The sequence below is a fragment of the Salmo salar genome, chromosome 02, assembly GCF_965601325.2.
Source record: "Salmo salar chromosome 02, fSalSal1, whole genome shotgun sequence".
NCBI classification, from domain to species: Eukaryota; Metazoa; Chordata; class Actinopteri; order Salmoniformes; family Salmonidae; genus Salmo; species Salmo salar.
This window is the reverse complement of record NC_138292.1, coordinates 34,826,834-34,854,819: the sequence shown is the minus strand read 5'-3', so window position 1 is coordinate 34,854,819 and position 27,986 is coordinate 34,826,834. Positions and strand designations below refer to the sequence as shown.

General features: G+C 43.6%; 2 protein-coding genes and 1 non-coding gene across 5 annotated transcripts in view; all 3 read left to right on the top strand.

The window, feature by feature from the left end:
- Nucleotides 1–44: 44 nt before the first annotated feature.
- Nucleotides 45–16,238, top strand: LOC106581194 (cytosolic 5'-nucleotidase 3). Of its 2 annotated transcripts, none has more exons than XM_014163095.3 (9): nucleotides 45–294; nucleotides 13,084–13,182; nucleotides 13,319–13,388; nucleotides 13,496–13,542; nucleotides 13,646–13,731; nucleotides 13,813–13,902; nucleotides 14,192–14,354; nucleotides 14,525–14,725; nucleotides 14,898–16,238. In XM_014163095.3, exons 1-9 carry the CDS (start codon nucleotides 157–159, stop codon nucleotides 14,997–14,999), a joined length of 996 nt encoding a protein of 331 aa, XP_014018570.2. In that variant the 5' UTR covers nucleotides 45–156; the 3' UTR covers nucleotides 15,000–16,238. The 2 variants fall into 2 exon arrangements, with proteins under 2 accessions (XP_014018570.2, XP_014018578.1); XM_014163103.3 differs by lacking the exon at nucleotides 45–294 and adding an exon at nucleotides 9,697–9,811.
- Nucleotides 16,239–16,433: 195 nt separating this feature from the next.
- trnap-agg (transfer RNA proline (anticodon AGG)) lies at nucleotides 16,434–16,505 on the top strand. Its single transcript has one exon. It is a non-coding gene; the product is annotated as a tRNA-Pro (tRNA).
- Nucleotides 16,506–17,024: 519 nt separating this feature from the next.
- The window catches only part of LOC106581206 (protein PTHB1), a 205,479-nt gene continuing 194,517 nt past the window's right edge, over nucleotides 17,025–27,986 (top strand). Inside the window, exons 1-5 of one of the 2 annotated variants that reach the window (XM_082962193.1) lie at nucleotides 17,025–17,173; nucleotides 17,937–18,026; nucleotides 18,475–18,590; nucleotides 19,447–19,597; nucleotides 24,420–24,484. In XM_082962193.1, the coding sequence (XP_082818319.1) occupies nucleotides 18,479–18,590; nucleotides 19,447–19,597; nucleotides 24,420–24,484 (328 nt within the window). In that variant the 5' untranslated portion in view covers nucleotides 17,025–17,173; nucleotides 17,937–18,026; nucleotides 18,475–18,478. The remainder of the gene's footprint in view (nucleotides 17,174–17,936; nucleotides 18,027–18,474; nucleotides 18,591–19,446; nucleotides 19,598–24,419; nucleotides 24,485–27,986) is intronic. The other variant, XM_045702702.2, reaches the window with a different exon arrangement.

The window sequence follows — 27,986 nt, the reverse complement described above, 5'->3', positions numbered from 1 at the left end:
GGGGTATAAATACAGATCATCCCCCCGCTTTCACACGATTGGTAGCGGTAGGAGGGCACGTACGTACGTAGTCAGTCTCAGCCGCCAATCGACTCGAGGGAGGGACCATGTTGATATAAGAAAGGACTAGAATCGTTTGTTTGGAGCGGCACAACCATGGACAAGACTGCCGTGGTAAAAGTCGGTGCCGCGGCCAGTGCCAGTGTATGTGCCCTGTTCGGAGGTGTGGTTCTCGCCCAGTACATGTTCGCCAAGAAGAAGAGAGCGGGAAAAAAAACGAAGATCATCGAGATGGTGAGTGGACTCGCGCGTGCTGTTCATGCGTGCATTGCGCAGTCGCGGATGTTCCTAAAAATAGCAAGGGTGGTTTAGAGGTCATTATTTGCTAGGTAGGTTCATGGTGTCACGAAAAGCTGTCAAATCGTGACATGACAGTAATCTGACGCTGTTTGTTAGCTAGTCCTAGTGTAATTTTTTGTTGAAAGAATGTAGGTACAGTGGTTTGTTTCCGAGTTATGCTAAGCCCCTTCTGCTCTAACCTCGAGCCCCCTCTCCAAAATGACAACTAAACAAGTTTTTAAGCCAAAGTAGTCTGCCTATCAAACAATTTCAACTGGTATGTCAAAATACGGACTTACAGGTCAGGTGTGAGCTTTACTTTTCACATTGCTTGTCCTCAAGCATCATTGCTAGATAAATCTTGTGCTTCTGTAAGGTCCATTCTCAATTTTAGGACATGTAGCTTACCATCTATTAGTCACTTCGAATCCGAGAGTGGAAGACTCTCGTCTCTAAACATGTAACGTTAGGCTCACTTTTTGCGAACAGTCCCATCATAATAAACTTCATCTGAACGTACTTAACCTGTTCACAGATTTATGTATAGAAGATAATCTAAGACAAAATATCCAGAGTAGTGTCATTAACCAGACTTTCAGTACGCTGATCTGTATGTCGGTTTGTATTAAATAATTAAATAATTAGCACAGGACTTGCCCAATTTGTCAACAATGGCCGAGTTTAACCTAAACACAGATCAAACATTGTACCAAGCAATTAGCTGGCAAATTCCACAAGCACTTTCAGCTATTTGCGAAGGAACGGGCTTTGAATGACAAAAGTTCGGTTACATTCCGCTATTGTTTATATATTGTGCATCACGTTAAATGCATCAGGATATGGAAAATACAAGCAAGAGATCCTACAGGCGCTGCAAAAAGTTGGGTAAACAACATTTTCCTGTGGTTAACCCTGTTTCCACTTCCTACCGCCAAAAGGACTAACACCAAGGACAACCAGTAAAGTCATTTTTAAAAGATGCACTATGCAGAAATCGCTCAGCCATTTTCTGGTTACTAAAATTCTAATAGTTTGTCTAATTTAAGTTTGTGACAAAGCAAGTATAGTGTAGAGAATCATTGTACCATCTAAACTGCTGTGAAATATATATTTTCCATAACCAAAAATATAGTATTTGAAGCTGGTGTACAAACCTGAAAGGAAAAAGAAGCAAAAACTAAACTCAAGAACAGGAAGCATAGAAATAGCACACACAGAACATATCTACCGCTTCTTAGACTTGCTTTCAATGAGAATGACTAACAGATTTATAACACATTTTCTATGTGAATTTGAACGTGTTGCCCAGAAAGTTACATATTGCAGCTTTAAATATCATTGTATTCAACATTCAGGTTTATAGAGACTTATCTTTTTACAGCGACTTCTTTCAGACTGATGTTTAGACAACCTACCATCAAAGGGTACAACTGTTAGCATTATGTGTAGCTGTTGGGCCTCAGCCTTGGTTAGATTTAGTGACTATCTGGATCAGATGACAAATGTATCTCAGTGAATGGTGGGGCAGGGAAGTGAACCTGGGTCGCTGCCAATCAGATTAACCCACTTGATGGGTATTGTAACGTGGCCATATAGTGAGGATCGCTACACTGCCCCCCTTAAAACAGGAAGGCACGTCCCCGTGCTTTGACTTCTCGGCCCCCTCACACATCCGGGCAGCGTGTTCCGATGGCCTCACGGCCGCCATCCTACTTCTGATACCAATGTAGCGAACTGCGGGTCAGGGATGTGAACCAAGGTCTCTGGTGTGAAAGGTAGCACACCAATAGGGTTAACCCACTTGGTGTCAATTGTAACATAGCTCATATAGCGAGAATTGCTACAGTATCTTTTTTGTTCATTTCTTTTTAGACAAAGTACAACAATAGTTTGAATTATTACATAGTACAACAATCACAGTGCCAATTGTGTCTGAAATGTTGCAGAATCATTGTTTGATATAGTGAAAGACAGGCCTTCGACTATCTGTACCTCACAGGCAGCCAGACACTTACGTTGTCTGATACATCACTAACCGGTGCAGAAGACAATTTAGCATTGTTTTACAGACGGCAGAGAGGGTGACCTCCATATACCTATATTTACAGGATTTTACCCATATAAGCATGGCTAAATGGTTAGGAACTGTCAAGATCAAAACTATACCGAGCGTACCCATGTTCAGAATGTGCAAAATATGTACTGAATGTCACTAGAAAGACGTCCAAGGATAACTGGACCAGAATATGCATTATTCATAGCCACTGAGTATACAAAATATTAATAACACCTGCGCTTTCCTTGACAGACTGACTAGGTGATGCTATGATTCCTTATTGATGTCATTTTATTAAATCCACATCAGTGTAGATTAAGGGGAGGAGACTGGTTAAATAAGGATTTTTAAGCCTTGAGACATGGATTGACCAAAAGATTTAAGTTCCTTTGAACGGGGTATGATAGGTTTGTGTCAAACTGCAATGCTGCTGGGATTTTCATGCTCAATAGTTTCCCATGTGTATCAAGAATGGTCCACCACCCAAAGGACATCCAGCCAATTTGACCCAACTGTGGGAAGCATTGGAGTCAGTATGGGCCAGCATCCCTGTGGAACACTTTTTAGACACCTTTATAGAGTCCAAAAGGAGGTGAAACTCAATATTAGGATGTTGTTCCTAATGTTTAGTGTACTTGGTGTATGTCAATATTCTAGTCCTGAAGATGCCTTTTGGTATTCTGTTTCACAGAACCTAGATGGTAGGCCTAGGGGTGGGCATGACATTTATTGTGTTGATTCATTCACACACAACTTCTTCCAGGAATGACCTGCTGTCTGCTCTATTCCCTGCTTTCTGACTGGGGTTCTATTTAGGCAACCTTTGCTCTCTGCTTTTTATTACATTGTCCCCAGAATGGGAAGGACATCTGCTTTTGATGATGGCTCAACTGTTGTAAAAACACACATCCACTCCACAGTATCCAGTTGTAGCAGGCGTGTTCATGTAGCCTGATGACCCAGCCCACAGTGGTGTCCTGTTGGTCGATGATAGGCATCTACTAAACTCGGCAAAAGAACAAAAAATGAAACGTCCTCTCACTGTCAACTGCGTTGATTTTCAGCAACCTTAACATGTGTAAATATTTCTCTGAACATAAGATTCAACAACTGAGACATAAACTGAACAAGTTCCACAGACATGTGACTAACAGATGGAATAATGTGTCCCTGAACAAATGAGGGGGGAGGGGGGGGGGGGGGGGTCAAAAGTAACAGTCAGTATCTGGTGTGGCCACCAGCTGCGTTAAGTACTGCAGTGCATCTTCTCCTCATAGACTGCATCATATTTGCCAGTTCTTGCTGTGAGATGTTACCCCACTCTTCCACCAAGGCACCTGCAAGTTCCCGGACATTTCTGGGGGAATGGCCCTAGCCCTCACCTGCCGATCCAACAGGTCCCAGATGTGCTCAATGGGATTGAGATCCGGGCTCTTCGCTGGCCATGGCAGAACACTGACATTCCTGTCTCGCAGGAAATCGCGCACAGAATGAGCAGTATGGCTGGTGGCATTGTCATGCAGGAAGGTCATGTTGGGATGAGCCTGCAGGAAGGATACCACATGAGGGAGGAGGATGTCTTCCCTGTAACGCACAGCGTTGAGATTGCCTGCAATGACAACAAGCTCAATCCGATGATGCTGTGAAACACCGCCCCAGACCATGGCGGACCCTCCACCTCTAAATCGATCCCACTCCAGAGTACAGGCCTCGGTGTAACGCTCATTCCTTCGACGATAAACGCGACTCCGACCATCATCCCTGGTGAGACAAAACCGCGACTCGTCAGTGAAGAGCACCTTTTTGCCAGTCCTGTCTGGTCCAGCGACGGTGGGTTTGTGCTTGTGGTCGACCGATTAATCGGAATGGCCGATTTTAATTGGGGCCGCTTTCAAGTTTTCATAACAATCGGCATTTTTTGACACCGATTGTGGCCTATTACATTGCATTCCACGAGGAGACTGTGTGGCAGGCTGACCACCTGTTTCGCGAGTGCAGCAAGAAGCCAAGGTAAGTTACTCGCTAGAATTAAACTTATCTTAGAAAAACAATCAATCTTAACATAATCACTAGTTAACTACACATGGTTGATGATATTACTAGTTTATCTAGCTTGTCCTGCGTTGCATATAATCGATGCGGTGCCTGTTAATTTATCATCAAATCACAGCCTACTTCGCCAAACGGGTGATGATTTAACAACCGCATTTGCGAAAAAAGCACTGTCGTTGAACCAATGTGTGCCTAAACATTAATGCCTTTAAAATCAAAGTTTATTTGTCACGTGCGCTGAATACAACAGGTGTAGACCTTACAGTGAAATTCTTACTTACAGGCTCCAACCAATAGTGCAAAAAAGGTATTAGGTGAACAATGGGTAGGTAAAGAAATAAAACAACAGTAAAAAGACAGGCAATAAAAGTTGCGAGGGTTCATACAGACACCGGTTAGTCAGGCTGATTGAGGTAGTATGTAGATATGGTTAGTAGTAGCTATTTGATTACCTGTTCAGGAGTCTTGTGGCTATTTTTAAACCTGCATCTTTAGTTAATATTGCCTGCTAGCATGAATTTCTTTTAACTAGGGAAATTGTCACTTCTCTTGCGCTCTGTGCAAGCAGAGTCAGGGTATATGCAGCAGTTTGGGCTGCCTGGCTCGTTGGGAACTGTGTGAAGACCATTTCTTCCTAACAAAGACCGTAATTAATTTGCCAGAATTGTACATAATTATGACATAACATTGAAGGTTGTGCAATGTAACAGCAATATTTAGACTTGGGGATGCCACCCGTTAGATAAAATATGGAACGTTTCTGTATTTCACTGAAAGAATAAACGTTTTGTTTTCGAAATGATAGTTTCCTGATTTGACCATATTAATGAAGGCTCGTATTTCTGTGTTATTATATTATAATTAAGTCTATGATTTGATAGAGCTGTCTGACTGAGCGGTGGTAGGCAGCAGCAGGCTCGTAAGCATTCATTCAAACAGCACTTTTGTGTATTTGTCAGCAGCTCTTTGCTGTGCTTCAAGCATTGAGCTGTTTATGACTTCATGTCTATCAACTCCTGAGGTTAGGCTGGTGTAACCAATGTGAAATGGCTAGCTAGTTAGCGGGGTGCGCGCTAATAGCTTTTCAATCGGCAACGTCACTCGCTCTGAGACCTTGAAGTAGTTGTTTCCGTTGCTCTGCAAGGGCTGCAGCTTTTGTGGAGCGATGGGTAACGGTGCTTCGAGGGTGGCTGTTGTCGATGTGTCCCTGGTTCGAGCCCAGGTAGGGGCGAGGAGAGGGACGGAAGCTATACTGTTACACTGGCAATACTAAAGTGCCTATAAGAACATCCAATAGTCAAAGGTATATGAAATACAAATGGTATAGAGAAATATTCCTATAACTACAACCTAAAACTTCTTACCTGGGAATATTGAAAACTCATGTTAAAAGGAACCACCAAGGAACTTAAACATTAGCTTTTTTACATGGCACATATTGCACTTTTACTTTCTTCTCCAACACTGTTTTTGCATGATTTAAACCAAATAGATTTTATTTATGTATAATAAGTTAATAAGTGTTCGTTCAGCATTGTTGTAATTGTCATTATTACAAATAATCGGCCGACTATTCGCTATCAACTTTTTTTGGTCCTCCGATAATCGGTATCGCCGTTGAAAAATCATAATCGGTTGACCTCTAGTTTGTGCCCATAGGCTACGTTTTTGCCGGTGATGTAAGGCAGGTCCTCACCAGACAACAGGCCTACAAGCCCTCAGTCAGCCTCTCTCAGCCTATTGTGGACAGTCTGAGCACTGATGGAGGGATTGTGCGTTCCTGGTGTAACTCAGGCAGTTGTTGTTGCCATACTATACCTGTCCTGCAGGTGTGATGTTTGGCTGTACCGATCCTGTGCAGGTGTTGTTACACGTGGTCTGCCACTGCGAGGACGATCAGCTGTCCGTCCTGTAGCGCTGTCTTGGGCGTCTCACAGTACAGACATTGCAATTTATTGCCCTGGCCACATCTGCAGTCCTCATGCATCCTTGCAGCATGCCTAAGGCACGTTCACACTGATGAGCAGGGACCCTGGGCATCTTTCTTTTGTTGTTTTTCAGAGTCAGTAGAAAGGCCTCTTTAGTGTCTTAAGTTTTCATAACTGTGACCTTTATTGCCTACTGTCTGTAAGCTGTTACGTTCCACAGGTGCATGTTCATGAATTGTTTACAATGAAGATCTACGAGTTATCTTTGAAAGACAGGGTCCTGAAAAAGGGATGTTTCTTTTTTTGCTGAGTTGGGATTGAAATGGTCTCATGTATTGAACTTCATTGGCCACTAGATGGCAGATAAGAACAACACTTGTAATTCTTCATGCTTGCTCTCAAGCTAATAAACACATTCACTCCACTTTCTCCATGGGGAGATTGTTTGCCAGTCTTACTCAGAGCTGAACTGTTTTACTTCATATTAGACATCTTTTTCAGTTTGATCTGTGTAGCTGTTTCAGAAAAATATTGATACTCCATGTTCTATGGAGTATTATGGTGTTAAATTTTCAAATTGAATTTGTCACGTGCCGAATACCGGTGTAGACCTTACAGTGAAATGCTTACTTACAAGCCCTTAACCAACAATGCAGTTTTAAGAAAATACATAAAGTAACAAATAATTAAAGGGCAGCAGTAAAACAACAATATTGAAACTATATACAGAGGGTACCGGTTAGTTGAAGTAAAATGTACATGTAGGTAGAGGTATTATCGTGACTACGCATAGATAATAAATAGGGTAGCAGCAGCGTGGGGGCGAATGCAAATAGTATTTTCATGATACTACTACTCTTTCTGTATTACTTTCAAAGTATTACTTTGACTCCAGCATAGAACCAGTGTCTTTACATGATGGTTAGGCCTATACAGTGTGAGCCGTTTTGGTCTGTTTTTGTGTTGTGTGTGTCTGTCAAGGGTTATTTTTACTTGTTTTGTACACTAGAAGTGTGTGTGGTTAGCTGGCACAGGTGACTAGGAAGGGTTGGCACAGGTGACTAGGAAGGGTTGGCACATACAGTTACCGTATCACATACAGCCTAGAAAAAGGTAGAGATCCATTCTATATGTGTATTGGAGCTATTTATATGTGCAGTAAATGGGATCTTAACCCAAAAAGAGTAACATTTGGAAAGCTGATTTTTGTAGATGTGTTATGGACAGCTCTCTCCTGTGCCAGTGGCTTTTCATAGGGAATCGCCACTACAATGTGGTTAAGTCGCTTAACAAAGTCTAAGCTTAAAAAGTCCAAGGAATGGTGGCTGACATAATAGAGTACAGGCGTTTATTGCCGGATTAGTGTTCTTGTTTGGCTGAGGTCACGAAATGTTCTCTCTGGCTTCTCCTGTGACATGGTAGGCTTATCCAGGGACAACAGAGTTACAACCTTTGTCGAGAGGGAGTTTATCTACGACAGAGCGGACTGTGCCTGTGGTGATATTGTTAGCTGAAGAGCTCTTAGAGCAGACACTGTCTACTTATTCATATTTATGAGGCGTGGAGTATAGGGCCAAGGGGATCTGTCTGTTTCTCTTACAGACTTTCTTTCAATGGGGCAGACCTCTAATAGGACAATTTCTACTCCACCCCAGAGCCAATACTATTTTAGGTTTTTCAGTGGGCACTACAGGTTTTAAGAGAAATGCATGTTATTAAGCTATCGTGAAATGTTCTGTGGCAATGTGGATGATACTTTGCCAAACTAAATCGGGCCCAACCACAGCCTTACTTTAATCACAGAGCAGCACACGCAGCTTATCAGAATGCTGTTCTAGGGAAATGAGTGTCCAAGCCTGCATGGTAAAGTCACCATTTTGGCTCAAAGTCAAAACTCTTGAACTAAACTGTTGTCAGCAGCATGCCCTTATTAATGTATTTTTTTTCTCTTCTGCCCTTGTTCCCCATAGGTCTTTTTATTTACATTTGCTGCAGAAATGTTCAGTAGATTATCTTACATTAACTGATTCACCCAATATAACCTCTCTTCCCTATATCTGTGTAGGCATAATGCTGTCACAAATGCACAGGTAAATTGAAATGCCTCAAAGCACCTCTTCCACTCTGTTGCCTGATGGCTGATGGTAGACTGAATGCAGACTACTACAAATTAACTCCAGCCCTGTGTCCTCTGTAACCTTTGACTCTAGTGAACAAGGCTGGGGGTGAGGACGAGACACGCTCCGCTGTAGAAAGGAATGTTGAGCCAGCACTTTCACGGGTGTTGAAAAAGTTACAAACTGACAATGGGTTTTAAATGCTGTTTCCCCCCCCAAAAAAAAATAATTTGGGTGAGGCAGAATCACCAATGGACTCCCTTTCAACATCGGATGTTTGACAGTTTTCCAAGGATTGTTGAAAATGAAGGCCTAGCCTATTTATGGGGGAATTTTTTTGTCTTGTATATCCTTGTCATTTTAAATGTCTAGAAAAAATGTAGACCTGAATGATTGGCCAGCCCTTACGTTGTATAGTTATTTGCTCAATGTTGATTGTGTGTGTGGGTGTGTGTGTGTGTGTGGTCTTAGTTTGGTGAGATGCGATTAGAACTCCCTGCCTGAGTTAGGCCTACTGAAAGGTGGTATGTGACCCTGCAGCTGAGGTAGGGATTCTCAAGTCCTAAGCATGCTATGTGCTAGGCATAAGTAATGACTGACTCCTAACACTGACGAGCTCTTACATATTGCCATGCTCACGTGCTATTCGCAACTGACATTTCCGACTTGCTAATTTGTTTTAGTTATACACGTGCCTCATTCAACAAATCAGCAAGTTAGAAATGTCAGAGTTTCGACTAGCATGTGAACGCGGCATATAACCTACAGAAAAAAACTCAGATGGCTTCTCATTGGTGGAGAGCAGAGTGGATGAACCATGACCCTTAGACCCTGGGTATTCCATAGCCATGCACACACAATGTTTGGGGTAGGGGTCTTGAAATGTGTGCGTGCTCAGCGCTGGAGAAATCCACCTCAATTTTTCATCCCTGGCCTGTCAATAATCCAGACAAGTGGGAGGGCTGGTTCTGTTGCATCATGTGATTGTAATGGATTCCAGTTACAGTACCTCTTAAAAGCTAACGGGTCAAAGGTAAACTACTGCCATGGGGCTATTCCATGTTACCGCTCATCTACTTGTGTTTTTTAAGACATGTTCATTTAATCTTTGTCATGTGTTTATGACACATTGAAGCTGTGTGTGAGTTGTTAATTTGCGTGTCAGTGTGCTTGTCATGCCTCTTACAAAGGGGAGGGGCATATCTGAGCCAATCTATTTTAGGTGACGCCCCCTCTTGCGTTGCCTATATAAGCCCTCTGCCGACAGAGAACCTTTTCTTCACTCCCTTCACTTGTTTTGTGCAAGACCAGAGGAAAAGGTAAGTGTGTGTGCTGCTCTTCAGAGCCCTGCTGGTCAGAGCCCTGCTGGTCAGAGCCCTGCTGGTCAGAGCCCTGCTGGTCAGAGCCCTGCTGGTCAGAGCCCTGCTGGTCAGAGCCCTGCTGGTCAGAGCCCTGCTGGTCAGAGCCCTGCTGGTTAGCACCAGCTTCAAATTGCTCTGGAGGATCAGAAAATGACTAGGCTGCAAATTACATTTTATTTAACGTTCATGTGTTGGAGAAAAGATGTACTGAATGCATGGAAGAAGATGGGAATTCATGGATAGTTATGTAGTCTATACTGTAAAATATTAGAGGAGGGTGTGTTAATAATTGATAGTTGTAAATGGGTATGACTTGTATTCGGCGCTATGAGTGTGGATTCTGCTCTCCCTTCCCGCTAAGTTTATATCTAATATTCAAGAATGAGTTACAAAGGTGTCGTCTCAGTGTGTTTAAGACCAAAGAATGTTGTCAATGTAGCCTATATCTGGAACGGTGTATTTCTTAGGAGACAGCGACACATGACATTGAGTAAACAACTCAAATGTACTAAAGGAGAGGGTGTTCTGTTCCATGGATCAGGGATGTAAATCTGTAAGGGAAGAGTCCTGAGCCCCCAGTGTATTACATTAAGTGGAGTGAGAGGGTTGTAAGAAGGGGGGTGAAGGGGTTCCCAACTTCAACCCACATCCCAGTCATAACCTTGGACGCTGATACCACAGAACAGTCTCGGTACGCTGTTGCATACCACTTTGATGGGTGTGTGTGTGCACGAAGTTTGTTCATGGGATGTGGGCTATTTCCATAGTGACACACGCTCTGGTGAAAGAATACCCAGGTATCTAGTTTACACTAGAAGTCGACCGACTCTGATCTTTCAATACCGATTTATTGGTGGACCAAAAAAAGCCGATGCCGATTTTATATACACTGCTCCAAAAAATAAAGGGAACACTAAAATAACACATCCTAGATCTGAATGAAATAATCTTATTAAATACTTTTTTCTTTACATAGTTGAATGTGCTGACAACAAAATCACACAAAAATAATCTATGGAAATCCAATTTATCAACCCATGGAGGTCTGGATTTGGAGTCGCACTCAAAATTAAAGTGGAAAACCACACTACAGGCTGATCCAACTTTGATGTAATGTCCTTAAAACAAGTCAAAATGAGGCTCAGTAGTGTGTGTGTGTGTGGCCTCCACGTGCCTGTATGACCTCCCTACAATGCCTGGGCATGCTCCTGATGAGGTGGCGGATGGTCTCCTGAGGGATCTCCTCCCAGACCTGGACTAAAGCATCCGCCAACTCCTGGACAGTCTGTGGTGCAATGTGGCGTTGGTGGATGGAGCGAGACATGATGTCCCATATGTGCTCAATTGGATTCAGGTCTGGGGAACGGGCGGGCCAGTCCATAGCATCAATGCCTTCCTCTTGCAGTGTGGCCCCCACAAGAAATGCCACCCCACACCATGACTGACCCACCGCCAAACCGGTCATGCTGGAGGATGTTGCAGGCAGCAGAACGTTCTCCACGGCGTCTCCAGACTGTCACATCTGTCACGTGCTCAGTGTGAACCTGCTTTCATCTGTGAAGAGCACAGGGCGCCAGTGGCGAATTTGCCAATCTTGGTGTTCTCTGGCAAATGCCAAACGTCCTGCACGGTGTTGGGCTGTAAGCACAACCCCCACCTGTGGACGTCGGGCCCTCATACCACCCTCATGGAGTCTGTTTCTGACCGTTTGAGCAGACACATGCACATTTGTGGCCTGCTGGAGGTCATTTTGCAGGAGATCCCTCGGGAGGAGATCCCTCAGGAGACCATCCGCCACCTCATCAGGAGCATGCCCAGGCATTGTAGGGAGGTCATACAGGCACGTGGAGGCCACACACACTACTGAGCCTCATTTTGACTTGTTTTAAGGACATTACATCAAAGTTGGATCAGCCTGTAGTGTGGTTTTCCACTTTAATTTTGAGTGTGACTCCAAATCCAGACCTCCATGGGTTGATAAATTGGATTTCCATTGATTTATTTTTGTGATTTTTGTCAGCACATTCAACTATAAAGAAAAAAGTATTTAATAAGATTATTTCATTCAGATCTAGGATGTGTTATTTTAGTGTTCCCTTTATTTTTTTGAGCAGTATACTTCTGTGTATTGATTTTAAGAAAGGCATTGCTGTTTATGATTAGGTACATTCATGCAACGATTGTGCTTTTTAAAACATCACCCGTTTGGCGAAGTAGGCTGTGATTCGATTATATGCAACGCGGGACAAGCTAGTTAACTACACATGGTTGATATTACTAGGTTAACTAGTGATTATGTGAAGATTGTTTTTTTTTTTATAAGATAAGTTTAATGCTAGCTAGCAACTTACCTTGGCTCCTTGCTGCACTCTCATAACAGGTAGTCAGCCTGCCATGCAGTCTCCTCGTGGAATGCAATGTAATCGGTGTCCAAAAATGCTGATTACTGATTTTTGTTATGAAAACTTGAAATCGGCCATGCTGATTAATCGGTCGACCTCTAGTTTAGACCCCCTATCTTCCCCAGCTCCACCCCATCAGTTAAGGTTGGCCTTTATTAGCAACCTTAAAAATACACTCAAGGGGAGAAAAGTGTGTGGCACGCACCAGCTGGAGGTTATATTCATGGTTGTTGCATTCCTGCCCTGACATGTCAACAGGGCTTCAACGGAGCTATAGATCTCTCTCATTTCTTCACCTGAACCTAGTTCATTGCCTGATCGTTAGACCACCAAGTCAAGTAGCTAAGATTGAATAGAAAATATTGGTGTCTGCAGCCCTGGAAGTTGTTAGTGGTTCAGGTCTCCTCCCTCCTGGCCTGGGGCTTGTTTGGGTGGTGATCAGTTATGTACGGAAGGAGCCATAACATCAGCTGTTCCACTGCTCTGGCCCTGGGGAGATGGGGGCTGGGGCACGAGGGGAGAGGGGTGTTGTGATATCCAGTTAGTCTACTCCTGGCTCCTCTTACCTTGGCCCAGAAAATGGTGACCTTTTTTTAAACTCGACCTGCGCCCCACCAAATACTAACCATGGGCCCAACTCAAGTTAACCTCAACACTTTATTTTTTTATTGAGTCCTCTTCCCCTTCCGGAGGGGTATTCTTTTCAATGATTGAGTTGAAGTGATATTATCGATTCAGTGATGGGTGTTACATGCTACTTTGTAGAAGTAATATTAGAAGCATACTTAACGATCTCTTTCTGTGTCTTTCATCCTCTCCATCTCTCAGATGCCAGAGTTTGAGAAGAACACGGTCCACATGAGGGATCCAGAGCGGGTGGAGCAGATCATCTGTGGCATGATCAAGGGTGGCGCCTCCAAACTACAGGTACAGTAGGAGGGGAAGGGTGTGCTAAAAGAAAAGGTCTGTTTGTATTGGATGAACAGTGACACCTTGTGGTGACAGAAGGATGGCCAGAGTTATCACTGACTCCCTTCCATGGCTCTCCTGGTTTTGTTTTTAGGTCATCACTGACTTTGACATGACATTAAGCCGGTTCGCAGTCAACGGCAAACGCTGCCCCACCTGTCATAGTAAGTACAACATAAAACCAGCTCAACATTCACTGGCATTCTAAATAAGTTACCTACCTGTGACTGTCTCCAGCCTGTCCGTCTGACCAAAGTCGTCCTCTCCACAGATATCATTGACAACTGCAAGCTTGTCACCGAAGATTGTAGGACAAAGGTTTGTTTTAGGTTACTATTGCGTAATAGTATTTGTAGGCATCACAAAAGCATAAATGTACTAGCATGTGTTAACGCTAATTGATTTTACGTCTGTCTTTTAGTTACTGGAGCTTAAGAACACATATTACCCCATAGAGATCGACCCCCATCTAACGATGGAGGAGAAGTATCCATTTATGGTAGAATGGTGAGTAGATGCGCGCGTACACACATGCACGCACGCGCGCAATTGCTCTCGCTAAGGCACACTGTGTGTGTGTGTTGACAGGTATTTTAAGTCCCACACATTACTGGTGGAGCAGAGGCTACAGAAGGACAAACTCTCTGAGGTGGTGAGAGACTCAGATGCCTGCCTGAGGTAAGACCTGATAGAAAATGTTGAAATAATTTAAACTACAGAAAGCAGCTCAGGACACAAGTTGAACCAGAGTGGCCGTTATTGCCGCTTCATGAACACGAGCTCTACGAAATATTATTTATCATTTATTTCTGCCTGTGAATAATTTTCATTCATATAAGCTGTATGAGTGGTCCTAATGGTTACATTTCTGTCCCACAGGGAGGGCTATGAGTGGTCCTAATGGTTACATGTCTGTCCCACAGGGAGGGCTATGAGTGGTCCTAATGGTTACATGTCTGTCCCACAGGGAGGGCTATGAGCCGTTCTTTGACAGGCTCCAGCAGCACAACGTGCCCGTGTTCATCTTCTCAGCGGGTCTGGGGGACGTCCTGGAGGAGATCATCCACCAGGCGGGGGTCTACCACCCCAACGTCAAGGTGGTGTCCAACTTCATGGACTTCGACGAGAATGTAAGTCCCCCCCTGTCCCTCGGAGAGCTTGGTTACATGCTGAGGATAGGCCTGAGTTTCTGAGTGTTGATAAAGCTGATAATAAAGCTATGGTTCTGCCTGGGTGGATGCATTGCATTCGCATCAGTTGGCTCCGTTCCATTTAAAGTCAAGTATTTTTCTTCTCTCAGGGTGAGCTGAGGGGCTTCAAGGGAGAGCTGATCCATGTGTTCAACAAGCACGACGGCGCCCTGCGCAACACGGAGTACTTCAAACAGGTGAAGGACAACTGCAACATCGTGCTGTTGGGAGACTCGTTAGGTGACCTCAACATGGCTGACGGCGTGCCCAATGTGGAGAACATCCTCAAGATCGGCTTCCTCAACGACAAGGTACCCATGACCCCCCCCCCCCCCCCAAAATCGCCAGTCAGCAACTATCTGCTCCCATCACCAACTAAATTGCTGGATATTAATAGTCTGAAGATGTGACTGATATGAAAGTATGAGGTTATGTGCGTGTCTGTGCCAATCTGTATAGTAACTCTTCTCTCTTCCCTGGCAGGTGGAGGATCGTTTGGAGAAATATCTGGACTCTTATGACATCGTCCTGGTAAAGGACGAGACTCTAGATGTGCCCAATTCCATCCTTCAGAAGATTATATAACTCACCCCCCCACATCATACTGAAACACTTCCCCCAACCCATGGAAAATGAACCAACCTCTGGACCCCCAGACGGATGTTACTGGCCCCCTGCCACTGACTCGCAGCCTCTCGACATGCACTAGCTCCATGGGCACCACTCCTTGGATCCCACCTCTGCCACCAACCATAGGGTCATGGTTGGGTACTGGATGGTCCCTTCACCTCTTTATGAAGACATTTATTCTCCTCTCAATGAACTATTTTTAAAGTACACAGCCTCAGTGTTTGTCTGTCTGCAACCTTGTCAACATCCTCCACCCCATAACTAAAAAGTAATAGCAACCCAAAAAAAGCTAACTAAATCTTTTATAATTTGCATGTTATTGTTATTCATCATTTTTTTTTATATTGTAATGCTTATCAGTTTGCAAATCATAAACCGAGCATCCACACAAGAACACAGCGACGTCTTTGGAACAGCCCTAGCATGCATTTCACCACACTACGTCACCTTGCATTGTGCAACATTTTGGCTACAGGAGTCAATGTAGGTCTGAAAAAATAACTTGAACCTGTCTATGGGTGAACAATACTCAGACACTGGTATGAGTATTATCAGTGGTTTTATGGATCTAGTAATGGATTCTGTCTTGCAGAAGAAAAGCCATGTAGACACCTTATCTGTTTTCACATGGGGACTGCCATGTAAATAGACTGCATGGTTGTTATAGATACCCTATGGTGCTTATATCAAGAAATGAAACAATTGTCAATGAGTTGAGATAATAGTAGTAACTAGTGGTGCTAAAGTTTTTTTATAAGTTAGTTATGGGTTACTACTGTTAGTGTAACTGACTTTATGAACGATATAGTGTAAAATAAAGTGCTACCAAAGAAGTCATTACACAGAGGAAAAGTAGGCTAGTCAATAGGCAGTATATTACAAGAGAACACCACTGGGTAAAGCACCGTTGTCTGTGGATCAGCGACAATAAGACTAATATTTTCTTTAACTTGGCCTTTTATCCACACCTATTGACTTTTTTTTTTTTAATTTTGTGGTTCAAATGTGAACTCTACCTCAAGCTTGGAAATGTTTCTTACCCCCCCTTAAGTTTCTCAGTTTTGTCTTGCACATGTTTGATTATTTTAAATGTTAGCATTTTAAACGTGCTGCTACTCCTGCATGTTGCCTTTTCTTAACTTTGAATTTGTCTAAAGGACGGAGTGGGGAAAAAAATAAAACTTGTCAAATAACTTTTTTTTGTGTTCAACTGTAGGTTGTGTGGGGATTGTGGTTGAAACCAAGCTGTAATACCAAAATAGACCTCTAGATGACGACAAAGTCCAACTAAATGTGAAGTTTCACTGTAGTTAGTTATAAAAGACGCGTCTGTAAAATCCATACATACGTGGCATACTTCTGCTGGACTGGTTTCTGTTATATTCATCTGGCTCGTTGGTCTAGGGGTATGATTCTCGCTTAGGGTGCGAGAGGTCCCGGGTTCAAATCCCGGACGAGCCCAACTTTTACTAAAAGTACGAAACTGAATGACTGACAAGTTACTGTAATAACAGTGTAATAAACACTAACGTGTAAAACATTAGTGATCTACAAGAAATCACTGAGTTCCAAGATGCACAAGGCAACAGATTATTGCGCAATTGGATGCAAATCTATGGTTATAATACAGCTTTCATTCCAAAGACCTTGGAATAAGATTGGAAGTGCCATTAAATTGCAATATTATCCTCACATTAGTACAGTGAAATGCCTTTCTTGCAAACTCAATACCCAATAATGTAATACTAGAAAGAAAAACACAGAAATAAGAAATATGCCTCAAACGTGTGTGTGTGTATATGTGTGTATATATATAAGCAATTAACGGTTATTACAAAATTTGAGTGACATTTAATGTGCAATCCCGTGATTAGATAATTGTATCTCTGTTTACCTGAACGTCTGTAGTCTGGTGCACGAGACAAGAACGTCTGTGCGGATTAAAAACTCAGTTTCCCAGAAATCTGAGTTTGTGCGTTTCTGATCATGCGCAAGTAGTCGAGTCTATCGTTAGTCACTGCTATGACAACAGGGAGATGGCTTCAAGCAAATTGATGAGGCACACGCAAAATTAGATTTTTATCTGAACTGTGAACCCCAGACGTTCAGACAGGCTCGTCTTGTTAGAGGTAAGAGAGGCACGTTTAGAATTTGGGAATGTCGCTGGAATGTTGAAACTAAACGCTTGTTAGCCTCCAAGCCAGTCGCAGGCACAGCCAGCGCTAATTAGCCAGCTAACGTTAACTTAGTTCGAGGTCTTTCCTGGCTGGCTAGCTTACTACACCTTGCTTGTTACCTATAGAGAATCGTGCATGTCGTCCAGTTTGTTTTTGTTCTGTTCATAACAATAGTTAAACACATGGACAATGCTTGCCCGCAACCCTTACTAGTTAGCTAGTTTTATCAACAGATTATGCATGTTGTTGCTAGCTAGATAACGTTACGGTTATGTGGAAATAATTCTATGTACCTCTAATGAAATGTAATTGGAGCTCTGCTTGATATGCATGGCACACCTGGATAATGTTGAATTATGTGGTTGATTGCCGAATGTTGGATGTGCTTTGCTGTCTGTCAAGTAGATGAAAAGGGGCTGCTGAAAGGTCTTGGCCATGATAGTCAAGTAGGCAGGTGGTATAAGGCTACAAACTATAGGCAGAATATTCCACTTGTGTAATCTTTCAAAATTGTAATAATAGGGCTATCATTTTAATGGTTATATATGGTCTTGGTGTAGAGGGAGGGGGAAGAAGGGATTCTCTCTATGGATTAGCTGTCCATTCCACCTGCTCAGCAGTTGACAATTAGGAAAGCTGCTTGTCCCACGCCCTGATACAATCCCTGGTCATGTGACTCAGCTATCATTGGCTAGTGTAACAGTCTTACCGTTAGTGTCACACACAGACCACTGTCCAAACCTCCCTCTGGGTCCTGGAGTCAAAGAAACATCAGCATGTAGCCGATATGGGCCAACTGTAAGAGGTAGGCGCTAATCCCCTGCAATAAAAGCAGATGATCAGTGAATTACCAGACACAAACACCACACACACACACAAGTTTGATAAAGCACTGCACATCTGAGGCTGGCACCCATTAGGCTTAGTGAGTTAAAGTAGGATTAGACAGATCATGCCATATAAGAACCTAGGTGGAATACATGAATGCCAACCCTTCCAACTGTTTCATCCTTCCATTTGGTTCCAAGTGGGATAGACAAATGGCACGTATTACCCGCATTGCTTTCACCTGTCCATTATTTTTAAATGGAGGAGATGAAGAAATGCATTGATGAGGGTCAGTCAGACTGCTGGTCACGTGTGGAAGACTGACAAGTAGTGTTATGTTTATGGTGTCCAGCAGAGCGGCGATATGACCCTCTGTCTGTCTCTGTCTTTCTCTGTGTGTGTCTGTCTGTTTGTCTCCTCTGCAGTAGCATGTCTCTGTTCAAGGCGCGTGATTGGTGGGCCACGGTGCTGGGCGAGGGGGAGGAGTTTGACCAGGGATGCCTGTGTGTCGGAGATGTGGACAACAGCGGCAGCGGACATGGTAAGAAGGTGTGGGGTCGTGGTGTGTCGTAGTGCAGAGTGCAGTCAAGAGACACTGTTCACTAATGGACCACAAAACAAACAATGAGAGTGAAAGTGCCCCTGGTACCATAGTCTTATTTACATGCACAAATCTGATTTGTTCATTGTCTGATTGACTTACTGGCTGATTGATTTGATTTTCTGGATCTTTATTACCATGTTTAAAACATACCATTTGCCCTCTCGATACATAGCACATACACTGAGTGTACAAAACATTAGGAACACCTTCCTAATATTGATTTGCACCCCCCTTTGCCCTCAGAACAGCCTCAATTCATTGGAGCATGGACTCTACAAGGTGTCGAAAGCGTTCCACTGGGATGCTGGCCCATGTTGATTCCAATGCTTCCCACAGTTGTGTCAAGTTGACTGGTGTTCCTTTGGGTGGTGGACCATTCTTGATACACACAGGAAACTATTGAGTGTGAACCCAGAGGTATTGCAGTTCTTGACACAAACCGGTGTGCCTGGCACCTTACACCATACCCTGTTCAAAGGCACTTAAATCATTTGTCTTGCCTATTCACCCTCTGAATGGCACATACACAATTCATGTCTCAATTGTCTCAAGGCATAAAAATCCTTCTTTAACCTGTCTCCTCCCCTTCATCTACACTGATTGAAGTGGATTTAACAAGTGACATTAAAAAGGATCATAGCGTTCACCTGGATTCACCTGGTCAGTCTGTCATGGAAGAGCAGGTGTTCTTAATGATTTGTACACTCAGTGTACAACGAAGGGAGCAATATGAGACCATACCACAACGTCTAAGCTGAGTAAGTATGCAATGATTATGTCCTCTCTCCTGTAGATAAGATCGTGGTGGGCAGCTACATGGGCATGCTGCGGGTCTTCTCCCCCCACCCTGCCAAGCCTGGAGAGCCCAGCCCGGCCCACAGCCAGCTACTGGAGGTGCAGCTCAGAGACCCCGTCATCCAGGTTGAAGTGGGCAAGTTTGTCTCGTAAGTACCAGGGCACACGCACCTACTGCTCAAATAGTATGCTACACCCACCTACTGCTCAAATAGTATGCTACACGCACCTACTGCTCAAATAGTATGCTACACCCACCTACTGCTCAAATAGTATGCTACACGCACCTACTGCTCAAATAGTATGCTACACCCACCTACTGCTCAAATAGTATGCTACACCCACCTACTGCTCAAATAGTATGCTACACCCACCTACTGCTCAAATAGTATGCTACACGCACCTACTGCTCAAATAGTATGCTACACCCACCTACTGCTCAAATAGTATGCTACACCCACCTACTGCTCAAATAGTAAGCTACACGCACCTACTGCTCAAATAGTAAGCTACACGCACCTACTGCTCAAATAGTATGCTACACGCACCTACTGCTCAAATAGGAAAGCTACACGCACCTACTGCTCAAATAGTATGCTACACGCACCTACTGCTCAAATAGTATGCTACACGCACCTACTGCTCAAATAGTATGCTACACCCACCTACTGCTCAAATAGTATGCTACACCCACCTACTGCTCAAATAGTATGCTACACGCACCTGCTGCTCAAATAGTATGCTACACGCACCTGCTGCTCAAATAGTATGCTACACGCACCTACTGCTCAAATAGTATGCTACACGCACCTGCTGCTCAAATAGTATGCTACACGCACCTGCTGCTCAAATAGTATGCTACACGCACCTACTGCTCAAATAGTATGCTACACCCACCTACTGCTCAAATAGTATGCTACACCCACCTACTGCTCAAATAGTAAGCTACACCCACCTACTGCTCAAATAGTATGCTACACCCACCTACTGCTCAAATAGTATGCTACACGCACCTACTGCTCAAATAGTATGCTACACGCACCTACTGCTCAAATAGTATGCTACACGCACCTACTGCTCAAATAGTATGCTACACGCACCTCCTGCTCAAATAGTATGCTACACGCACCTCCTGCTCAAATAGTATGCTACACGCACCTCCTGCTCAAATAGTATGCTACACGCACCTCCTGCTCAAATAGTATGCTACACGCACCTCCTGCTCAAATAGTATGCTACACGCACCTCCTGCTCAAATAGTATGCTACACGCACCTCCTGCTCAAATAGTATGCTACACGCACCTCCTGCTCAAATGGTATGCTACACGCACCTCCTGCTCAAGTGGTATGCGACACGCACCTCCTGCTCAAGTGGTATGCGACACGCACCTCCTGCTCAAGTGGTATGCGACACGCACCTCCTGCTCAAGTGGTATGCGACACGCACCTACTGCTCTGGGATGTATGCTTATGATGCTATCACTGACTGTAAGCAATCCAGTTGGTATCACAACTGGTCGTGATTGGGAGTCGCATAGGACGGCGCACAATTGGCCCAACGTCATCCGGGTTTGGCCGGTCTAGGCCATCATTGTAAATGAGAATTTGTTCTTAACCGACTTGCCTAGTTAAGTAAAGGTCACTCAGTCATTGTATTAGTAATTCATTTTCTCCTCCCCCTTCTCTGGTATTCTGGCACTCAAAAGTGTGGCCTGGAATTGCAGGTAAAATGGGCAATTATGGCTTTAACTCAACATAGCCCTACTTACAATCTTAAAGTACCACCTCACGAATGGAATTCTCTACCCTCATTGTCCTACATCACTGCACCGAAGGACTGGAGTTTCACAGGAATGATGATGTCACGTGTTGGGAGACAATGGCTTTTCCTGTAGCTACCCATCCAGTCCTAAACACACATTAGCTTCATGTACATAATTCAGTCATAAGTAGGGCCAAGGGTTTTTCCTGATCACATGACCTTGCTGACCCTGTTGTGAACTCCTGACCATAGTCATACTGTCAGGCTGTGAAATACCCTGTACCACAAAGTCAAGAGGTAGTTGCTGTCAGGGTGTTTGGTTATCCACTGAGTAGACATCAATGGAGTTCATGAACCTATGGCATTGACTTTAACTTTGTTCTTGTCTTAATCTGCTTCCAATAAATCCTGACCACCATGTCATGAGTTCGGCTCTCTCCATGTGATTTATCATACCAAATCAACCACCTCGTCTCAAATTTGGCTGGTTCCACTACTTTAAGCTAACCACCAAGTTACCAGCACATAGCTGGAGACACCCCAGGGTCCCATTTCAAATGTTGTTAAAGGAAATTTGTTCTCAAGGACTTTAACTTGCTAAATACAGGTTGAGTAAACACTCAAATATTTTGAACAAAAAATGTCAACCGCTAGACTGAAACCGCCATTGCCCCCTCTGCTCTCCCCATGGCCAAAAGTGTTAAAGAAAGAGGGGGATAGGAGGAGAAAGGGAGGAAAGGAATGATGAGGGAAGACGGGAATGTTGGGATATGTCATAAAGGTGGTCCATTCCTGGGTGCACATGGACCTCGTGGAGAGACAGGCTTCCAGGAAAAGCCAGGCGTTTCTCCAAATGTTTTTCCCACAAAAGGGATGTATGAGTCAAAGGATTCTTTCATCTGTTTGTTTGCATCTTATGTTAGTGTATGTTTTGGGGAAGCTGGTTTTGGTTAGCATTTTTAATGACCATTGAGTGTTCCCTAAACAGAGAAACACATTGTAAATTTTGTCTCTAGAGCAGTGGGGTGGGAGATGGTGAAATGTTTTCTCATTGACAGTGGGCACTGTGGTTTTGAGTAAAGAAGAAATCACCTGGCTTCATTTTTAGTTGTTTTTCCTCCGTAAACATTACAGCAGGGTTGTCGACAGACGTGTTCCTCCACAAAGCTGTAGAACACATGTGCAAACCATAGATTTTACATCAAACAGATTTGTCACTTTTTCCTATGTATATTGTATTATATTTATCTGTTCGCAACTTGTGCTTGAAGTAGCAGTTGCCCCCAGAATACACTTTTAGGGCCAGAGTTGACTACACCCAATCCTAACCTTTTCCATTAGGATATACAGTTGAAGTCGGAAGTTTACATAAACTTAGGTTGGAGTCATTAAAACTCGTTTTTCAACCGCTCTACAAATTTCTTGTTAACAAACTAGTTTTGGCAAGTCGGTTAGGACATCTACTTTGTGCATGACACAAGTAATTTTTCCAACAATTGTTTACAGACTATTTCACTATATCACAATTCCAGTGGGTTAGAGGTCTACATACACTAAGTTGACAGTGCCTTTAAACAGCTTGGAAAATTCCAGAAAATGATGTTATGGCTTTAGAAGCTTCTGATAGGCTAATTGACATAATTTGAGTCAATTGGAGGTGTACCTGTGGATGTATTTCAAGGCCTACCTTCAAACTCAGTGCCTCTTTGCTTGACATCATGGGAAAATCAAAAGAAATCAGCCAAGGTCTATAATTGTAGACCTCCACAAGTCTGGTTCATCCTTGGGAGCAATTTCCAAACGCCTGAAGGTACCACGTTCATCTGTACAAACAATAGTACGCAAGTATAAACACCATGGGACCATGCAGCCGTCATACCGCTCAGGAAAGAGACGCGTTCTGTCTCCTAGAGATGAACGTACTTTGGTGCGAAAAGTGCACAAAGATCATACTTTTTGGAGAAATGTCCTCTGGTCTGATGAAACAAAAATAGAACTGGTTGGCCATAATGACCATGTTTATGTTTGGAGGAAAAGGGTCAGGCTTGCAAGCCGAAGAACACCATCCCAACCGTGAAGCACGGGGATGGCAGCATCATGTTGTGGGGGTGCTTTGCTGCAGGAGGGGCTGGTGCACTTCACAAAATAGATGGCATCATGAGGGAGGACAATTATGTGGATATATTGAAGCAACATCTCAAGACATCAGTCAAGAAGTTAAAGCTTGGTTGCAAATGGGTCTTCCAAATGGACAATGACCCCAAGCATACTTCCAAAGTTGTGGCAAAATGGCTTAACAAAGTCAAGGTATTGGAGTGGCCATCACAAAGCTCTGACCTCAATCCCATAGCAAATTTGTGGGCAGAACTGAAAAAGTGCATGTGAGCAAGGAGGCCTACAAACCTGACCCAGTTACACTGGCTCTGTCAGGAGGAATGGGTCAATTTCCCCAACTTATTGTGGGAAGCTTGTGGAAGGCTACCTGAAATGTTTGACCCAAGTTAAACAATTTTAAAGGCAATGCTACCAAATACTAATCGAGTGTATGTAAGCTTCTGACCCACTGGGAATGTGATGAAAGATATAACATCTTAAATAAATCATTCTCTTGTAAGGGCTGTCTTCAGGAATGGACCAAAATGCAGCGGAGTTAGTATTCATCTTTCAATTTAATTAGAAAGAACACTATAACAAACAAAACAAGGAAACTGACAGCCAACAGTCCTGTCAGGTGCAAACACACTAAACAAGAAACAATTACCCACAAAACCCAAAGGAAAAACATGCTCCTTATGTGTGACTCCCAATCAACCACAACCCTCTACAGCTGTGCTTGATTGGAAGTCACACGGCCAAAATCAATGAAACAATAAAAAACACACTCCCTTCTGCCACGTCCTGACCCAACTACACCCTCTACTGGTCAGGACGTGACATTTCTCTACTATTACTCTGACATTTCACATTATTAAAATAAAGTGGTGATCCTAACTGACTTAAGACAGGGAATTTTTACAAGGATTAAATGTCAGGAATTGTGAAAACTACGTTTAAATGTATTTGGCTAAGGTGTATGTAAACTTCCGACTTCAACTGTACTTAATTATATCTATACTGATCTACTCTTATGTCAGTATTGTCCTGTATGTTTTCATTGGCGATTTTGGACGTCTGTTCTTCGCAGTGATTTGAATGATCTTCTCTGCAGGTGTTCAGATCTGCTTCATCTGGCTGTGCTGCACCCCAGAAAACTGTCTGTGTACTCCGTCTCAGGTAATACCACACATTTCAACATTGGCTGTAATATGCATGCCACACCACATTGATTTAGTGGACTACTACAGACTAGAATATGTTCCGGGATTCATCTGATAACATTAAGGTGTTTAGCGCATTTAGCACATCGTCCCCACAGTGACTTTATGCATATCTGTACATATCCCAACCAAAAGTAATGGGTTAGCCAAGGCTGCCACTTTCAAGGAGCGGGACACTAATCCGGACACTTATAAGAAATCCCGCTACGACCTCTGACAAGCCATCAAATGAGCCATCAAACAAGCAATGCGTCAATACAGGACTAAGATCGAATCCTACTACGCCGGCTGTGACGCTCGTCGGATGTGGCAGGGCTCGCAAACTATCACGGATTACAAAGGGAAACCCAGCCACGAGCTGCCCAGTGGCACAAGCCTACCAGAGAAGCTAAATGCCTTCTATGCTCGCTTCGAGGCAAGCAACACTGAACCATGCATAAGATCAGCAGCAGTTCAGGACATCTGTGTGATCTGGCACTCTGTAGGACCGTTAAACAGGTTACCATAAGGCCGCGGGATGGGGGCGCTGTTGGAAGCCAAGGATGTAGAACGCGTTTCCCTATCGCTCCTGAGTTAGTGACCAAATTTATATATTTAGCCTTGCAAAATTGTATATATTTCTGTTTGGCCAGGCGTCTGAGGAGACCCATAAACAATTCAGATCAGGTTTGAGAAATGTAAGTTTGTAATGTCGTCTACCTGGTCAAAAACGGAGTCTGCAAGAGCAGGCCGCTGCAAGCCCGCGCCCTCTCCTGATTCACCCCCGCCACCGGCCGCTGCTAATGCCGGCCCCACGGAAACACTGACTGTGGAGATGCTACAATCCCTGATAGGCACCCTCAAAACCGATATTTTCGGCAAACTTGACTCTCTACCAATCTCAGGTCAGAGATATCAATGGTCAAAGACGAGCTTAAAAAATATATCGAGAGTATACAGAATAAGCTCGACGCACACGGAGTGGCCTTATCGGATTTGGAACGAGGTGCTACAGACCACAGCACTCGCATTAGTGAGCTAGAGGCTAACGTTGGCTCATTGATAACTAAGGTGGCATACCTCGACAATAGATGCGAAGATATGGAAAGTAGAATGCGGAGGAACAACATTCGTCTACTGGGAATTCCGGAGGGAGTGGAGGGCCCAAGACCCACAGAGTTCATGGCCCAGCTGCTTCAGGAGCTGCTCGGTTTGGAGGAGAAGCCACTGCTAGACCAGGCCCACCGCACTCTGCGTAGCCGACCCCGGGATGGAGAACCCCCGCGACCATTTGTCATCAGGGTGCATTTCTTTCACGTCCGCAATGACATACTGAGGAGATCGGGAGAAGCATCCCCTCTCCTCTAAGGGTAAAAGAGTCTTGATATTTGCGGACTACACCACAGCTGTGGCTAAGAAGCGGGCTATCTTTGGAGCTGTGAAGCGCCAGCTACGCGCCTGCCTGGGCGTGAAGTTCGGCCTCATCTACCCTGCGGTTCTGAGACTGACTTTACCGGACAGCTCCACGCACAGATTCGAGGACCCGGCTTTAGCGACAGATTTCATCCACAAGAACGTGAAAGCGGCTGTTGTACCGCATGTTGTGGAACAAATGGTTGGTTAGCATGCCAGTTAGCAGGCCAAATGGTTTGCTAGCGAAGCCAATTTTGCTAGGTTCATCGACATTTGAATGTCATTCTCTTTTTAAAAAAATGGTTGCCGCTTCTAATGCCAAAATCTGTCTGTTTTCATGGTTCAGTCGTAGTTTTACCATCTGTATTGCTGTTAAACCTCTCTTAACCGAGGTTAGTTTTCCTCAGACTCTGCTGGGGACTAATCTATGTATGTTTGGCTTTCTCTAGTTAAATGGTCACAAATCTCAGGTAGCACAGAGTAAGAGTTATTATGCTTTGCTCTAAACCTTTTTTGTATTAAGGGTTTTGCTTGCATCTCAGTTGGGGAGATGCTTCGGCAAGGGAGGGTGTGAGGGAAGGGGTTTTTCCCTCTATTTGTATATAGTTTTTATGTCTTTTGTGCCTCGTCTCTTGTCTTTGTTTTTTAAATTTGCGCTTTTAGGTTCAACTAAGATCTTCAGTTTACATTGTCCTTTACATGTCCTCTGTCTCTTAAGACATGACTTAGCCTAGTGTAGCCCATCCTGCCGGAGGGAATGGCTTTAATTTTCTCACTTGGAACTGCAGGGGCATAAATAACCCAGTTAAACGTAGTAAGGTGCTACACCACCTTCATCAATTGAAAGCTCACATCACCTTCAGATGAGTTTCTTGGAGAAAGATATCACAACACTCAAGTCTTAGGTGCAGATGGGTGGGTCAGGTGTTCCATTCCTCATTTCAGAGTAAGGCAAGATGGGTGGCTATATTACTTCACAGATCGGTACCTTTTACATGTTCTAATGTGATCGCAGATCCCCATGGTAGATACATAATTGTCAGTGGTAGGTTGCTCAATACAAAGGTACTTCTTGTTAATATTTATGCTCCTAATTGGGACAATGGTGATTTCTTTTTCAAATCGTTTTTCTCTACACTCCCAGATATGTCTTCCCATATGTTGATATTAGGTGGTGACTTTAACTGTTGGTTAGACCCACATTTGGATTGATCCTCCACTAAACCTACCACCTTATCAACCTCAGCTAGAGTTGTCCAAACCTTTGTCTGAATTTGCCGTTTCAGACCCTTGGAGAATGTTTAATCCAGCGGGAAAAGCATACTCTTTTTTTTTCTCATCAGTTCACCACACTTTTACGAGCATAGACTACTTCCTTGTAGATGACAGGCTCCTCCATTCCATATCTTCATGTTCATATAATCCAATTGTTGTATCTGACCACGCCCCTGTTACTATGGAAGTAGCCTTTCAAAATGTTGACAATCTGTGACCGCCTTGGCGGCTAAATACTCAACTGGTCAGCAATGAACACTTTGTCAATTTTGTTTTGAGTCAAATCGACTTTTTCATGATTACATTTAGAACCCCGAACATCTCTGCGTCTACTCTCTGGGAAACTTTGAAAGCTTATATCAGAGGTGAAATTATTTCCTACACCGCACATGAGAACAAACTGAAAAGGGATAGGCTATCTATGTTAACACGCTGTATTGCCCAACGTTTAACTCTGCAAGCAGAATTTGATACATTATTAACAGACCAGGTTACTGAACTGCTTGTCAAATCTAGGAGCACTTACTATGAACAAGGAGAGAAAGCCAGTAAATTATTAGCTCACAAGTTACGTCAACTATCATCATCATTTCAGATTCCTAAAATTCGTACATCATCTGGGATATCCTTAGATCCTAGGCAGATCAATGATGACTTCAAGAGATTTTACCAGTCTCTATATACTTCTGAATGTAAAGCAGATACAATGGAATTGGATGATTTCTTCCACTCACTTGCTGTGCCTTCTGTCAGCCGGGATTTGGTTAAAAAATTAGAGCAGCCGATCACTG